At 35.8% G+C, this 16,376-nt stretch overlaps 4 protein-coding genes across 7 annotated transcripts; 3 read left to right on the top strand and 1 right to left on the bottom strand.

Moving 5' to 3' along the window:
* Positions 1-106: 106 nt before the first annotated feature.
* LOC100648694 (glutamate receptor-interacting protein 1) lies at positions 107-3,530 on the top strand. The gene is made up of 5 exons (XM_003401872.4): positions 107-1,521; positions 1,606-2,126; positions 2,310-2,629; positions 2,752-2,973; positions 3,086-3,530. Exons 1-5 carry the CDS (start codon positions 1,002-1,004, stop codon positions 3,402-3,404), a joined length of 1,902 nt encoding a protein of 633 aa, XP_003401920.1. The 5' UTR covers positions 107-1,001; the 3' UTR covers positions 3,405-3,530.
* LOC100648804 (solute carrier family 35 member E1 homolog) lies at positions 3,468-6,730 on the bottom strand. The gene is made up of 3 exons (XM_003401873.4): positions 5,967-6,730; positions 5,270-5,478; positions 3,468-5,199 (listed from the first exon to the last, which is right to left on the bottom strand). Exons 1-3 carry the CDS (start codon positions 6,292-6,294, stop codon positions 4,687-4,689), a joined length of 1,050 nt encoding a protein of 349 aa, XP_003401921.1. The 5' UTR covers positions 6,295-6,730; the 3' UTR covers positions 3,468-4,686.
* Positions 6,731-7,620: 890 nt separating this feature from the next.
* LOC100649037 lies at positions 7,621-12,860 on the top strand. Of its 4 annotated transcripts, none has more exons than XM_012317655.3 (4): positions 7,621-8,421; positions 8,494-10,100; positions 10,171-10,372; positions 10,429-12,860. In XM_012317655.3, exons 1-4 carry the CDS (start codon positions 8,073-8,075, stop codon positions 10,704-10,706), a joined length of 2,436 nt encoding a protein of 811 aa, XP_012173045.2. In that variant the 5' UTR covers positions 7,621-8,072; the 3' UTR covers positions 10,707-12,860. The 4 variants fall into 4 exon arrangements, 3 of the variants coding, with proteins under 3 accessions (XP_012173045.2, XP_012173044.2, XP_003401923.2); XR_001099424.3 differs by having other exon boundaries at positions 7,623-10,100; positions 10,429-10,806; positions 12,140-12,860; XM_012317654.3 differs by having other exon boundaries at positions 7,623-7,879; positions 7,962-10,100.
* A 346-nt stretch (positions 12,861-13,206) lies between these two features.
* Positions 13,207-15,650, top strand: LOC100649155 (DNA-binding protein Ets97D). The gene is made up of 6 exons (XM_003401876.4): positions 13,207-13,458; positions 13,678-13,975; positions 14,047-14,197; positions 14,265-14,341; positions 14,419-14,653; positions 14,970-15,650. The coding sequence occupies exons 1-6, from the start codon at positions 13,421-13,423 to the stop codon at positions 15,485-15,487; spliced, it is 1,317 nt and encodes a 438-aa protein (XP_003401924.2). The 5' UTR covers positions 13,207-13,420; the 3' UTR covers positions 15,488-15,650.
* Positions 15,651-16,376: the final 726 nt, after the last annotated feature.

Genomic DNA, 16,376 nt, shown 5'->3' on the forward strand with positions numbered 1-16,376 from the left:
TTCATTTCCAACCCTGTATAAATCCTACGCCTCTGAAAGTTATTCATTGTTCCAAACAGAGTCTAATTCCGTAAGCTGTGCAAAGGGTAATCAAAATTCTAATCCGATCATCGAACCGCTACATAAAAAACTTTTAGGTACTGATGATATCATTCGACGTGGCGGATATCGATAACTAAAAATAAGAGAGAATATACCGGCCATGAAATCTGGGAGGGGCAAACGGTTGAAACGCGTGGAAACCAAGAGGAAAGGCTTTACGACGTATTCGAGGGAACACAGACGCTCGAAATCGAAGCTTTTAACGAGAAGTGCAGACTTATTTGACGGTGCAGCGACTGCGGGGCGCCCGCAGGGCCGCACACACTCTCTCCCTCTCTCTTTCTCTCTCGCCCCTATAAATAGACTCGACGCTACCACGATTGCGGCCCTACATCGTGCGGCTATTTTCGACAGGCATCGCTACTCGTTACAGTTCTCCGTACGCCCGCTCCACGACGAGTTTCTATCGTCGACGGCTCTTCAAACCCGCGAACAAAGACACAGATGCGCTGTTTACGCCGCGAGCAATAAGAATCTGCCGATCGTAGCGGCTCCTTGACGACCTGCTGCTCCTCCAGGTTGTACTTACTCTTCTGAACGCGTTCGTCGTTTCTAAAATGGATATTTATTGCGATTTAGTAGATGTCTAATCGATAGTTAATCGTAGTGAACCGAAGTGTAATAGTTTTAGTGTGGTACCCGGTCGAAATCCAAAAATTTTCGTGGAAATATTCGAATCTAGTGAGCTGTTGTTTCAACCTTGTCGGTGTTCCATGGAAATTATTTAAGTGGAAAACCAGACGGTCCATTCACTGCATAATAAGCGTGCCTTAAAGGGATGTTTAACGAAAAGACGTAGACCAGAATCTTTTCTGCGCTTCCTCAGCGATGGTAATGATAACTCGATACGGAAACAGCATCAGTGCTAAGTAGAATAATCCACGGATAGACTGCCGAGGATGTTCAGCTCGCTGAGACTGACCACCATGCGCTCGCATAAGAACCGTGCTCGGCCAGGAAGCGTGGCCACGTCCGCCAGTTCCGATTCAGCTCGACCCGACGAGATCACATCCCAGTCTTACCATACGCACAGTTTCTTGCTACTAGACGATCAGGACAGTCCTGTATCCACTCCTTCCAGTGTTTCCTCTAAAGTAGCTCAGGTTAGGGTAGAACGCGAAGGAGGAAGTCTCGGAGTTACCCTTAGGGGTGGAGTTTCTAGAGCTCTGGTAGTGACTGGAGTGAAATCTGATGGACCAGCGGCAAAAGAAGGAAGAGTTAGGCCTGGAGATAGATTATTGGCTGTGGATGATACTGAATTGAGAGGTTTGACCTTGGCAGAGGCTCAAAGAGCGCTTAGAAGAAGTTCCGATGCTCCTGTGGCTTCCTTGACTATTGAGTATGACGTTGCTAACATGGAAGAGGCCAGGGCAGCTACTTCCGGTTCCCTTCTGGTGCAATTGGAACGTGGACTCTCGGGTACCATGATCGAACAGTGCATTTCCAATTTCAACTTAAATAATTAACTTGTATACATGTAATTACATATATATGTAATTTCAGGAGAACTGGGTCTAACAGTAAGAGAAACACCAAACGGAGTCTACATTGAAAGTTTAAGACCAGCAAGTACGGCAGATCGCTGTGGCGCTTTGCAACCTGGAGACAAACTATTAGCAGTGGACGAAACCCCTGTCCAGGATGCAGTGACAGCCGCTAAACTGCTCAGAAACAACTTCGACTCTCGCATAGCTAGGCTACAGATCTTACCTAGGCCTCCTAGTGCTTCACAGAGAACCGTCAAGAGGAGGGCGCAGCCACAGGCGCAACAGACCTCCAATCAAACTCTGCAAACGAAAGAGAGCCTGACTGTGGTCCTTAGACCAGATCACAAAGGATTTGGACTTGCTTTAAAGCTCGCTGAAGATCGTCTAAATTATGTCGTCAGTCTATTAGAAGCCGGAGGTCCAGCTGAACGCAGCGGAGTCCTTTTGCCTGGAGATAAAGTTCTTGCAATTAATCGTAGAATGCTCAGAGATCTTCAGCCAGCTGAGGTAACTGGCATTTTGGAAACTTCTCAAATGGTAATTAGCATAATTACGTTGTAGTGATTCTTCGTATTTTATTTTTATTTATTAAGCGCCGACTTTATCTAAATCTTTTCGTATTCTATTGTTTTATTCTTTTCCCTCTTTTGTTTCTTTTACTTCAATCTTTAAGTTATTAGAGAACAATTCTTAAATTTAAAGTTTCCTTTTTCTCGACAGATCGAGCTAGTAACGGAGTACAAGGTCGGTGGACCAGTTGTTCCCAGCTCAGGAGTGTTCACAGTGCGAGTAGCGAGACCTATTGGCGGACAGCCTGATGTAGGTCTCACAGTGAACGAGGATTTGATCATTACCGAGGTCCGTAAGGGATCTCTGGCTTACAGAACCGGCAGCCTAGCTCCAGGGGACAGGCTATTAGCTATAGACGGGCAAAAACTAGACCCTGGCGACCTCAGACAAGCCGCACAGCTGTTACATCGACCAGGAAACTCGGTTATCGCCCTGACCGTGAGGAAACCGGACCCTACCTCGGAAACCAGGTAACTATATGACCTACAAGTACCGACTAAGCTCTTCTTAACTCTTCAGTGCTTCCTACTCCCCTAAGGTTGTAAAGAGCAAATGGCATGGAGAAATAATGATGGAATATTGAATTTTATAGAGAGTACTGCAAGGAGTCTAGTATAGGAAGCGATTCAGTGCAACAGTATCCTTCAGGAATTCTTCGACCAGCTAGGGAGAGTCTACCCAGTGTTGACAGCGCGGTGGATTCTTGGGGAGAACTAGGAGAAAACAGTGGGACAGGTCCGGAGATTCTAAGGCTTTGGGATACAGCTTCGGTGGATAGTGGTCAACTGGATGTACACATGCCTCCTTATCCTGGGTAAGAATAGAACTTATAAAACTTTTTTTCTTGTTTTATTACATAATAGTTTTTTACTTAAAGGCATTTTTCTAAAAATAATAATTTATTTTAATCTTTTCCCCATTCTCAGGCCACAGGAATGCAGCAACTCAGACAGGCCCCAACAGATAGTTCACGTCTCCTTACACAAGGACCCAGTATACGAGGACTTTGGCTTCTCCGTATCCGATGGTCTGTATGAGCGTGGAGTTTATATAAATCGTCTTCGGCCTGGAGGACCCTGCGATGGCGTTCTAAAACCTTATGACAGAATTCTGCGAGTAAACGAGGCCAGCACAGAAGATTGCGACTGTTGCTTGGCTGTCCCGTTGATCGCTGCAGCTGGTCCACGTTTGGATCTCACTGTAGCCCGACCGGTATCTCCTCCTAACATTATAAAAACTCCGTAAAGGAGAGCAAATCGATGTGACGAAGCAGTGTAACGAGGAAAATGGTGGTGAACATATCTGGTATATTTTTATACACACCTGTATTTTATTTATAAAAATAAATGTATAGATTGCTTTCAGCTAGAACATCTCCTGCATACAATTCACGCATACCATATCTGAACACACGTTTGAAGAACGTCAACGTGACACTTATTTAACCCTCCACGAATTATTTCTAGAGTTTCTAGAGGGAGCTATAATTGCTGGAATTAATATAATAAGGCACTACGCGGTTTTAACGACTGTAATTAGAGAATCTAAATTAAATTAGCATCCAAAAAGGAGCAGTCCAATATTTAAGACCTTACTGTATTCGTTCCGCCAATTATACTTCCAAACTTCACATATTAATATGGGCGGCACATAGAAAAAATATTATTTCGGTGGTAATAGTCCATACAAGCGAAAGTCTACTGGGAGTATTATCAAGACAAATTTTCATAGAGGGTTAAAGTGCTATAACAACCTAAGGAGCTGATGATATTCAACCACAACACCTGAGCTAGCTGGAAGAAGGTATTGAATTTGAAACCTAATCGATAGTGTGTGAATATCGCCCGATATCGATCGATACAGTTGAAATCCGATTTCTATCTATTCACCATTGTTTTCGCGACAGGGGAATGTAATCGATCTTAAAGGCTAATTGACCCAGCAATTAGCTATGAACGCTAACAATTTCGCGAATTATATAGTCCCACCTTGCCAGCAAGTCTATTCGCCTGTGAGAAGCAAGATAACATAAACGTAAAATCATCTTAATTCTTTAATCTACAACATCGAGTTAGACTCGTGGTACGTCCTTCGGGCCAAACATGAAGGACACGTGCGAGAAACGTGGTACGTCCTTCAGGCCAATCATAAATAAAACGAGCATGAAACGTACGTTCTTCGGGCTACATGCGACAAACACATTTTGTTCTTGGCCGCATTCGGAACTTAAGTCGTACGGCAAGGGGTTAAAATAATCCCTAAAACGAACAAAAAAGGCAATCAACTTTGAGTACTAAATGAATTACTCTTTTGTGCAGAATAATACTAATAAAATATGTACGTGTATATAAATATTTTTGTCATCATATGAGTTTTGATCCGTGTATATTGTTTTAACTAGAATGCTATATCTTCCCTTTATACTTCCCATGTAAATATCTGAATCACTATAACTGAGATACCATATATCAACAGAAAAAACTCATATGAACTTGTCACATATAAAATGAATCGAATATAACTCAGACTAGACTGCAAGCAATTGATGCTTCTTTCCAGTCCATCCGTTTACCATAAAGGAACTATTGCTGCCATTACGGTCTTTATCATAATACTTCGGAAGCGCTGTTCGACTCTCTTTCTCTATTCTCTGATCGTACTTTGCTTTATTGTAACACAACACACCGAGTATGGCCAACGTCATACCGAATATATTTAACCACGTCACTGGGTTCCCAAGCACGAACAGAGTTACCGCGATTACGAATATACGTTTACTCGCGCTGGCCACTGCATAAGTTAAAGGGGTAACGATAGACAGTACAGAAAACGCGATGATGTTTTGCAACCAGTTCAGCACACCATCTAATATTAATAGGCATATTATGTAGTAACTTAAATCAGCAGATTCTCCAGTAACTGGATTGTATATCAACCTCCACAGATCATATAACAACCATATAGGTGAAAATAATATCAGTGCCAGGCGGCCCAAAATGAGTAGAAGCCTCAAGTGATGTATTCCTGTGTCATGTAGCACCTGAAAACAAATATATCATTAGTATCATAGATCCACAGTCATAATATGAACGCTAAATTAGTCTAAGTACCTTTTTAGAATAAATATTCTGCAAGGAGAATGCCATGGTAGATGCTAAGGCACTCAACAAGCCAATCATATTAAAACTGAGCTCTGTAAGCGTGGCTACAGCCACACCTACCACGATTGGGACTAAGCTAAGATATACTTTCCAGGTCTGCTTTTCCTTCAGTATGATTCTTGAGAGAAATACCGTGAAGAAGGGCATTGTAGCCTTCACTGGGACAGAGCCAAACTTTAGTTAATATATGGGATTTATAAAATAAAAAATAAGCAACATATTCATAAAAACTAGTTCTAAAATGTATGCATTACAACTTTAGATAATAATTAGAAGAAGTACATGTATTTATCTAGTAGGCAGAAGTGCAAAATTAGATAAAAAACTTATCTTTAATTTGCTTCATTAATGAATTATTTATCAACTTAAATCATGAGATAACATCTATTCCAACTATGCAAAACTTGAAGTTGTGGTTGTTAAAGATTAGACGTTTTAAAGTATTTCTTTTCAAACATTCATAAATACATGTAAACAAGCAATTGAAGCGATTAAAATCATTCAGAATTATCATCATTATCCCAATGCAAAGGTATAGATTATGTGGCATTAGCTCGCGCGCGTTTAGGAGTAAAGGTCGGCTTGTTTTATTTTTAAAGATGGATCTGCGTGCGAAACACGTGACTGTCAAAATAATATCTCATACCAGTATGAGCGTAAGAGACGGGCACTTTCCAAATGCTGACGTGGCTGAACACGTTCGCGAGGAATTTGCCCAGGGCGAGTGGTACGATTAACCGTAGATAGTATCCCCAGGGTATATCATTGGAATATTTTCTAACACCCCATAGATTGAAGAAGGGGCCTGAATAAACGGTGATGGATGTTAACTGGACCATGGTTACTGTCAACGGGTAAGGAAATTCCGACAACAGCATCTTGCCGACGACGTTACTGCTGCTCGAGATTCCATACCAGAGCAGGCACAGGAACAATATGGTGACCACTTCGCGGCTGTTCCGCCGATCGTCCATGATTGCGCGAACGATCCTCTTATAATATTTTCTCAGTGATCACTCCATACGTTTACGCAGCCGGTTGACACAATACTCCCAACTAATCGGTATATGCGGCCGCTGCCACAGATGGAATTTAACCACAGCGTCCACAGCTGGCATTTCTCTCTCCCTCCTAATGAGTTTCCCCTCTCTCCTTGCGTAATATCACGGGAACACGTGGCGCACGCTTCGAACTGAAATGAAACATGTTCAATCAACGTGCATACAATTCACTCGAGTCGCACAACTTGCTAGAGTATTTAGGAACCTGGGTCATCTCGCAAAATAAGTTACTAATAGTATTAGTGAATTTGGAAGTTGCAAGTTGTAGCCTGTTGCATAAATGTTTTTGCGATTTAATTCCATTTCTTCGGAAACAGAAATTTGTTCTAACCAATTTTTTAGTGAGTGGGCAAAAATAAATTTTGATCAAAACACGATAAGTAATAATAACTACGCTATAATATATTCTGCATTGTTGTCTTTTATTTGTGGTTCTAATAGTACAAATTAATTTCATGTATTTTCCGCTTTATATCTAAGATTTTAATAGTATATAGATCGAAAACTTTTACACGCCAATATATATCAAAGATACAATGTAAAAAAAAAGAAAAAAAAAATAGCATAAGTTGAGTTATACTGTTTTGTCTATAGTTTTCTGACTTATACTCTCTTGACCGTCCATCAGAGAATCTTGTTTCATGTTTTCCAATCTTTTTCTCATAAAGGAGTAATCTTTCTAATTGTACCGTAATTTTGAGAACATCCTGTACATATAACCCTACTTATCTCTGTTATAATTATTCATAATATAATAAATGTAATACCAGAGAGAAAATAATACGCATACTTTGATTCAATGGTCAATTTACTATCTGAGAAATTAATATTCGGAAAAGCAGTTTTCTATAATATCTCAAGTTTATGAATGTAGTTCTATTCCTATCATAAGATTTTGGTTATAGGGTTTTATTTATCTCACTTGTCTCGATTTGTTGAATGGAGTATAGTAAGGTCAATAAAATAGTAAAATTTGTTGTCAGTAATACCAGTAGTTACCTCACATAATCCCTATAGACACTATAGATAAAGGAATGTAAATGTAATTATTTTATAATACGCTCTTAAGTTATTAATAAACAAAAGTAACACAATTATTTATAAAAGCTATTAAAGGCATGCATTCAATTAGAAGCTTCGATTAACTAAATTTATTCATTATTTTACATTCCCATTATTGCACCTTTATATGAATTTAATTGCAAAACTTAAAACTACTTAAAACTTTAATTTTATCTATCTACTTTTCTCAGGAAATTTTATGCTCGGTAATTATACACATATTTTGTTTGAGGAAGAATCGCAATAATTAGAAATTATTTAAAAAAGTAGGTCAACAGATGATTTTTTCCTGGTCTTAAACTTAAACGCAGTTTTCACAAAATAGATGGCAGTAAATCTCGATAGAGGGATGTCCCGTTTTGTATAAAGCGGGCGTTAGTTGCATATTTTTAAAACCAAATACTATCGATGTTTTGAATGAAGATTGATCCTAGTGGTAGGAAATAACTTTTCCATTGCATAAACGATCGTATAGCCAAACAAGGTTAAGTAATATTTTACCATTTACGTGTATGCAGGTTATGTGTCACATAATTCGATGTGTAATACGAACAGCTTTACAATAATTTTCTTATTTCACCACGTGGAATTCAACAACTCCTCGAAATTCTGCTGATAGTTACATTTAAATGGATCCTCTGCTTTCATCAACTTCAAAAAAATACCGTAAGGAGGCCAGTATTGATATCCCAATAATAGAATGCAAGCGGGAATTCACCTTGCCACATAAATTTCCAAGCACGATCAATTCGTCTAAATGTAGTTCAGTATTTAAAGATCACGGAACGATTACTATTACTAATGCAGAAGTGCAAAGTAGTCTGAATGGAATGAAGAATAAGAAGACATTGTCTACTAATGGTATAAAGAAATTGAGGATAAAAACAAAAGATGGCAAAGATCTGGGAGAAGTTAAAGTACAAATTTTGACTCAGAAGAATTTACTAAATATCCCAAAGATTACTAAGGTCCAGCAAGGTAAAAATTACATAAAAAATAATGGTACCACTTTTTCTGTCACTTCACAAAATGCATTATTAAAACCATTAGGACCTCAGTTACATGCAGAAGCACAGAAATCTACTACAGGATCATCTTGCTACACAAAACCACATACGCAGTTTGTTGTAAAGCCTGTTTCTTCTAATGAATTATCGACATCTATTAAATATAAAGTGCCTGCAACTCAAAATAAAAGCAAGAACGTAGTTCAAAAGCATTATATCTTGGCTAAAGTGAATAAAATGGATCAAAGTAACAAATTGTTACTATTAAATGAGAATAGGCACAACTTTTTGCAAAATATTCCAGGTATCCCAGAAAAAAATACAGAAGCAGGAAAGAATAATATAGTATTAGTAAATAAACAAAAGAATGCAGAGGAATGTATTCTCAAAAATAGTGAAAAAAGTAGAAGAAATGAAAATAATGATGTTTCAAGAAAAACAAATATATCAAATAATAGAAGCTCAATAATTCAATTAGCAAAATCGAAGTTTCCAGTAGTAAGATGTGAGAAGTTGAAAATCTCTCCAACTAAAGTTAATACTAATAAAATCACTGTATCTTCTGAAAAGATAAAGAAAAGAAAACATTCTAATTTGGATGGACGGAATCATTCTGCAAAAAAGATTATTGTATCAAATAGAAATTCTAGTAGTCCAAATAGTAATGAAATTCAAAAACTTACAAGTATTTTAAAAAAGCCAGCAAATTCTATACCAAAAATACCTGATAATAATGAAAGTGATGATGATAAGGATGATGTTATGATTCTATGTGAAAAAAATACACTTATAGGCCAATGTTATAATAATACACAAGAGAAAAATTGTACTTCAGCACTTGTAAATAACAAAAATGTTGATAAGAATACTCAAGGTATATTTAGTGAGATAGGAAATAAGCCAAAGTTTTGTAAAAATAAGAATCAGAATAAAATAAGAGCTGAAGAAACTGAAGACAATGAGAAAAATGGAAAATTATCAGAGTGTTTAAATGTAATTAAAGAAGCACTAATTAGTGTAAAAGATGATCAACTTCGAGCTAAGGCTTTGCATGCCCTTGCGGAATGTGGAATAGGTATAGCAAAGCAAGTTCCAATTATTCCACCTGAAATATTAAGAACAGTTCATGATTCTCAAATTCAAACTGATGTATTTGGACTTCTTGATAGTGAAAGTTTTGTATTAGTGAAAGAAAATATACCTACCGTAGAAAGAATAAAGCAAACAGAACGTTCCACTGTTAATCTTCCTCCTGTTATGCAAGAAGTATACACGCAAACAGAAAGGCAAATACAGTGCAAACCTAAATTTAATAATAGTATCAACGACATAGATTTGTTCCCCACGTGTATACAGAATACAATATCTGAAAAAAATTCACTGGACTTCGATAATTGTTTTAATGAACTTTTTAATAACAATACTGATGTGAACAGGGTGAAGGAAGTATTGTCAACACCTCATTCCTTCTGTAAAAAAGTTGCTATACAAATAGAAAGAGACTATGATGAAATGCAGCATTATGATGATAATGGGATGTTGAATATACATCGAGCTGTGGTGAATGACCAATTACACGAACTACAAAGATTATTGTTAATTTTAGAAGCTTCAAAAACTAGTATTGATGTATTAACAGAAGATGGAAGGGTAAATCCATGTGTAATCATTAATACAATTAGTATACAAATATAATAATATAAATATAATATTTTTTTAGACAAGTTTGGAATTAGCAATTATCAATGAAACATCTAAAGACATAGTGAAATTGTTGTTAGAAGCTGGAGCAAAACCAATTTTATCAGAACTTGTTCATGACTCTGCAGTACTTTTAGCCTGCAAACAATCATCTCCATTTTTATCATATCTTTTGAGTTATGTAACAGAACCTGAACTACTAAACAGAGAGGATTCAACAGGTAAGGCATATCCAAAAATAAAAAGTAAAAAGATCTCTAATTGTGTATGTTTTAAGGAATGGCTCCATTGCATTATTGTGCATTAAAAGGCAATTTAGATGGAATTAATGCTTTGATAGAAATGGGAGCAGAAATAAATCTGAAGGATCATCGCTCAGGAAGAACGCCATTCTTCCATGCTCTTGAAAATAATCATATGCTAGTCGCGCAAAAGTTATTAGAATGTGGCGCCATGGCGGATATAGTAAACTTTTCTGGGCAATCTGTTCTATGTTTAGTAGATGAAACAAAAAGTCTTTCATTCAAAGCATTAGTTAAACAAATAGTAATTTAATCCTACCAGAGCCGCAAATTTATTTCTAAAGTCAATAATGATAAATGTTTAACTAAATTTGACAATGAAATGTCTTTTATGAATTAACTCCACGATTTATGTAAGTACGTATTTAAGGACTGTTACAGTAATGTTACGTTAATTGACCGGAATTTTGTTTCGTTAAGTGATCATTAACCTCCAATTCATGGAACGAATTTCGTGAAATGGACCTATATATATATATATATATATATATATATATATATATATATATATATTGGGGTTAGGTTAGGGTTATATATATATATATATTATATATATATATATATGGTATATTTTGTAAAATATTTGTCTCAATAATTGGTATAGGATCTCGATCCGTAAACAGTTAGCGAAACACTACTGTACTTGTAAAATGAATGTATATGACATACATTAACTATTTTATTAACACGTTGAATGCATTCGACTTGGCCGTGGCGCCGTGGGGAACACCAATGTCCGACGCACTAAGATTAGTACAAATACATAATTTGAACAAATGTCAATAGTTATAAACTTTTTATTATTACCATCGTTACTACAGTGGTGTGACGAAATCAATGCAGTATAAAACATAGAAAAATAGTTTTATTTATACATAAAATATAGATCTATTATGTGCGCTTCCCACCAGTGACTGTCGAATATAGGAAAAACCTGCTTTTTCCGTGTTTTACCTTAATGAACAATAATCCTAAGGAACGTTTTGACTTGAAAGGTGTTTGATGGCAATTAAGAGCCTTGAAAGTAAAAGTAAAAAATACTAAATCTTGTGACGGTTGTTTCGGATTATTGCGGATCTGAATAAGTATGACCGAGGGATAAATTATGGTTTATGGTAGGTCCTGGGACGTAACAACATAGGACAATTATTTAGCAACGCGAAAAGACAATATGAGATAATTGATAAGCGCAAAAAATAAGTGAATCGAGTGAAATCGCACTTCACCGCCATGGGAGTCATCAGTGACCTCAGTGAGATAAATTCATTAATGAGGATTGTACACCGTAACATATCTCTTGTAGATAATGTTTAAATATTATATGTATTGCATAATAAAAAATTCACCGTGGCGCCACGGCCAAACTTTGTAAAATTGACGTGGCATTCAACGCGTTAAATTGTATACAAATAGTTATAAAATTTCTGATAAAAATAGAAAATTCTAGAAAATATTACATCACATTAAATATATACATCACATTTTTCGTTTTATTACATTAATTTATACTTTTTTGTTGTTGAAAACAATAGTTTGTTTTTTATTGTTGACACATTTTGGATAAATTGAATTTTATAAGCGAAGAGAATCACTGCCAATCATTGTAAACATTTATTGAATCGTTCTTGGTATGTCAAGGGTAAGATTTAATAAATATAAACTAATTAAATATTTATTGTTACTTAGATGGAAGAAATGCAAATCAGAATAGTATATTACATGCAGTCTTAACATCAGATTAACCCGTTAAACTATAACGTCGAGCTAGACTCGTGGGTATGTCTTTCGTCCCAAACATAAGAAACACGAATTAGACTCGTGGTACGTCTTTCGAACTACATGCGACAAACATCTTTTTTCTTGGCCGCATTCGAATGTGCAAGTGTATTTTCTGGAAAAATATTAAAAGGATACCCTTAAAAATCTTGTTCAATGATCAAATTAATTGCACCTTGCACAACTTCGAACGCTCAGCTAGATCATGAAATAGTTCGACATCTGACTGACCCTGCCGATGGTTACAGCACGCGCTGTTAGAACTTAAATCGTAGAGCAAGGGGTTAATGATTACTGTCTAATACTGTAAGAGCTATGCGTCTCTATATAGTATAAGTATTTGTAAGATTTAAATAAATATTGTATTTTTAAAATGCTTTCATCAACTGTGAGCAAATGAAATGAAATTTGACCAAATGTATAATCCTGATGCTAGTTTGCAACGCAGTAAGGTTGTACTGTAGCGAATTTCAGAGCTACTGTACACCGACTTCAGGCCAAAAAGTACTGCCATAACAATTTCAAAGACAATTTCGATCACATCAGGGTTATCAATCTGTTCATCTCGACAATTAATTCTAACAATTTAATAATTCTTATAACACAATAAAACTTTATTTTATCACGAAAATCTTGACTTATTTATTTAAAACTTTAACGCTAAACTGAACTTTAAAATAGATTCCAATCAAATTTCATTATGTACTTGACATGTCTGGATACTTTAAATTCTCGTCTCTAATTATTTACAAAAAGGAGTACGTTGCTAAAAAAATAGAATAATTGAAATATATGTACATTATGATAAAATAATGGGTAATAAAGTATAAATATAACAAAGTATTACCATTGATAATCTTGATAATTCAGTTTTCTTCTTCGGTTGATAAAGTTGGGAGCTTCTTTAACTTGAAATTGGTACGGTCAAAGAGAAAATTTCTTCTGGTGTTCTTCCTTGTCCTGAAATTGGCATAGAGTAGCTCTGAAGTCCGCTACAGCACTTTTACTGCAGCGCAATCTATAGGAAAATTGCTTCTAAATTTGAGTTGACGCTGAAGTAGTTCGTAGTTTATGATCATACACCTGTTACAAAATGTCTGTAACCTTGTAAGAAAAATCATCATTATTTTGTAAAGATAAAAATTATCTAATATTTATCTAACGAAGCTCTGACAGCTTTGTTTCGTTCTGATGGATCTGGAAAGCAGACGTAAAAGTCCTGATAAGAGGTTAGTTTTTTTTAAATTTCTTACTAAGTTTACAAAACGTATTGCATTTGTTACAATAAACAAGTGTTTTTTGCAGTTTCTTTTTGTAATAATCTGATTGTAATTAAAATAAAAGTAAATTGTTTCAAAAACTTCAATATGAATGTATGTTTATAATATTGTTACAGAAATGTTTACGATATTTATCATAGAAAATTAAAATTTGTTTGTTTTGTACAGTTTCGACACAGATGATGATTCTGATTATGCTATGATAAAACGAATTAAAATGGAACCAGAAGCTATGTTGTCACAGGAAGATGATATAATGGCTCAGTTACAACAAGAAAGTTCTGATTTAGAAGTGGAACCAAGCTTTGCATTGGAAGGCTCTGCAAATGGAGAGGATTGCAATGAAGGTGTTCTAATGCAACATATGGATATCAGAGAGCCTCTCTCTACCTTGAGAAATTTATTAGAACAAAGACTCGGAGTAGAGTTAACAGATTATTCTTTTTGGCTCCAAGATGCACAAATGGTAATCAGTGTGATTAAGCAGTCCAATGAATTTGGTAACATATTTGTTTACACTTATATTTATTTCTTCAGCTAGAAAGCCATAAGAATTTGGTTGATCAGTGCGTGCAAGGAGAGGGATTGGTTCAAGTAAATGTTCAGATAAAAGCAACACAAAGGAGAATAAATATAGTGGATGTTTTGAAACCTGCAGAGGATTATATAGAATTAGCAGAAAACAATGGTATATAGAGAAAATTTATAAATTACCAGTAGAAATTTCTTTAATACATATATTTTTCACTACTTAGCATCCGCACCAGTGAATGAAGATAGCAAACGAAATGTTATAAGATGGATGGTTGACCCACAATACAAAAAAGAACAAGTATAATTTGTTGAAAATTAAACGTCGAATTTACTTTCAATTTATATGGTGACTATACACTTGTATATATTATACAGGAACGGTTAAAAATTCCAGCTGATCCAAAAGAATGGACACAGACACACGTTAAGCACTGGCTTCAATGGGCAGTTAGGCAATTTAATTTGGCCTCAGTGAGATTAGCAGATTGGAACATTACAGGTCAACAATTGTATAATCTCACCCTGGAAGAATTCCAAGCTAAAGTGCCTCTGGACCCAGGGGAAGTATTCTGGACTCATTTAGAATTACTTCGAAAGTGTAAATTTGTTGGTATGTATATTTACTAAAAAAAAGTGATATCTAGAATGCGGATTTTTATGTATTTATATTTAAAAGAAAATTAAATGTGCAAAATTGCGCAGAATGTATATAATGTGAAAAAATATATAAAATATCCAAAATATAATGCTTTTTATAATACTTGGTAGGTAAAACAATTTTCTACTGAAGTTTTACTATTTAAATTATATTCTCAGTATGAATAAATTATGCAAAATTTATGCAAAAATATGAAATTGCATAAAAATTTGTGATCTAATGGTATCGAATCATGATCGAATATTTAATTCATTCCGCAATTTTGCAGCTATCGTTCAGAAGGATCCACCATCGTCACCTACGGAAAATAACGTGGATAAAAGCATAAAAATTCGCAACCAGAAGGCAACAAAATCGCGACCAGTAGTGAATCAACAAGCGCGAGTAGTTAGCGTTCCTTTAGAAAACATCGATTCCACACCAATTACTATAGCGACATCGAGTCGTTCTGTTAACAGTGGTCAAATACAATTATGGCAGTTCTTATTGGAGTTGTTAACTGATCGCGAGCACAGAGGTGCTATTCAATGGGTCGGGACTGAGGGGGAGTTCAAGTTAAATCAACCGGAAGCGGTAGCGCAACTTTGGGGAGCGCGTAAAAACAAACCATCAATGAATTACGAAAAATTGAGTCGTGCGTTGCGTTACTATTACGATGGAGATATGATTTCAAAGGTGCATGGGAAACGATTCGTATATAAGTTTGTATGCGATTTGAAGCAGGTTTTAGGTTATTCGGCAGCGGAGTTAAGTAGGTTGGTGGAAGAGGGCACAAGATATTTCTGATGACATACTATTTTTTTATAATCACAACAATTTTTATCATCGTACTTCGGGCGTGGTTTGTATCAATAATTGTACATATTTAATGGAAAATAGAAGATGGAGAATAGATTATTGTTCAGACAATCTAATTGTTTATCGAAATACAGAGAGATCAACACATAAATTGATGTTTATTTTTCTTTTTATCTTAATTAAATACATCCTTACTTTAAAACCACGTTCGTGATATTTAATTATCACGATTTATTTAATTATATTTATTAAGAGAAGTACTAGAAATTACAATCCGGTATATAACTCCTATATGTAGGATACTTAATATCCGGAAATCTGAAATGCATCTAAATATTTTACCTTTAACGTGAATATATAACTGTATTTTTAGAGATAGTTCCTTCTTTTGTTACAAGATATTCTGATGCTATACCGAAATTATAATGTTAAAGCATTATATATTCACAGGGGAACTCCAGTATCTTTTTAAGATGCACCATGTAATAGTGGATTATAGATCTATAGAATGTCGAGTCTCTTTAACTTCCCCGCTTACAGAGCGTCGACGTTTCCGGCCGTTTTCTATCTCTGATGACTAGGACTGACTTTTGATCGGCAAAAGGCAGCACTCATCGCCAATACCAGAGAATCTAGCCTGTGAGATATCGGTCGCGACGTCACAAGTTAGGGTCTCAGGGGACCGGCGACGCGGCAGGCTTTACAATCAGCCCGCCCGCCATTGCCCTTTTTCTCATTTCATCTTTTCTCCCTCTTTTATTCGTTATTAATCGTACACATATCCACGCATTCACGTTTTCATCATCTAAGAGGAGCCACCACCTTCTATATGGTTTTCTTTATAATCTCCTTGTCTTATAGTTATGTTACAGCTACT

The sequence above is a fragment of the Bombus terrestris genome, chromosome 16 (assembly GCF_910591885.1).
Source record: "Bombus terrestris chromosome 16, iyBomTerr1.2, whole genome shotgun sequence".
Taxonomy (NCBI): domain Eukaryota; kingdom Metazoa; phylum Arthropoda; class Insecta; order Hymenoptera; family Apidae; genus Bombus; species Bombus terrestris.

Coding starts and splice junctions, on each gene's coding strand:
- LOC100649037 (XM_003401875.4), top strand. CDS start 8,073: ATGGATCCTCTGCTTTCATCAACTTCAAAAAAATACCGTAAGGAGGCC. Junction 10,101..10,170: donor TATTAACAGAAGATGGAAGG/GTAAATCCATGT, acceptor ATATTTTTTTAG/ACAAGTTTGGAATTAGCAAT. Junction 10,373..10,428: donor AAACAGAGAGGATTCAACAG/GTAAGGCATATC, acceptor GTATGTTTTAAG/GAATGGCTCCATTGCATTAT.
- LOC100649155 (XM_003401876.4), top strand. CDS start 13,421: ATGGATCTGGAAAGCAGACGTAAAAGTCCTGATAAGAG. Junction 13,459..13,677: donor CGTAAAAGTCCTGATAAGAG/GTTAGTTTTTTT, acceptor TGTTTTGTACAG/TTTCGACACAGATGATGATT. Junction 14,198..14,264: donor AGAATTAGCAGAAAACAATG/GTATATAGAGAA, acceptor TTCACTACTTAG/CATCCGCACCAGTGAATGAA.
- LOC100648694 (XM_003401872.4), top strand. CDS start 1,002: ATGTTCAGCTCGCTGAGACTGACCACCATGCGCTCGCATAAGAACCGT. Junction 1,522..1,605: donor ATTGGAACGTGGACTCTCGG/GTACCATGATCG, acceptor ATGTAATTTCAG/GAGAACTGGGTCTAACAGTA. Junction 2,127..2,309: donor TTTTGGAAACTTCTCAAATG/GTAATTAGCATA, acceptor TTTTCTCGACAG/ATCGAGCTAGTAACGGAGTA.
- LOC100648804 (XM_003401873.4), bottom strand. CDS start 6,294: ATGGACGATCGGCGGAACAGCCGCGAAGTGGTCACCATATTGTTCCTG. Junction 5,479..5,966: donor CGTCTCTTACGCTCATACTG/GTATGAGATATT, acceptor GCTCTGTCCCAG/TGAAGGCTACAATGCCCTTC. Junction 5,200..5,269: donor AGAATATTTATTCTAAAAAG/GTACTTAGACTA, acceptor ATTTGTTTTCAG/GTGCTACATGACACAGGAAT.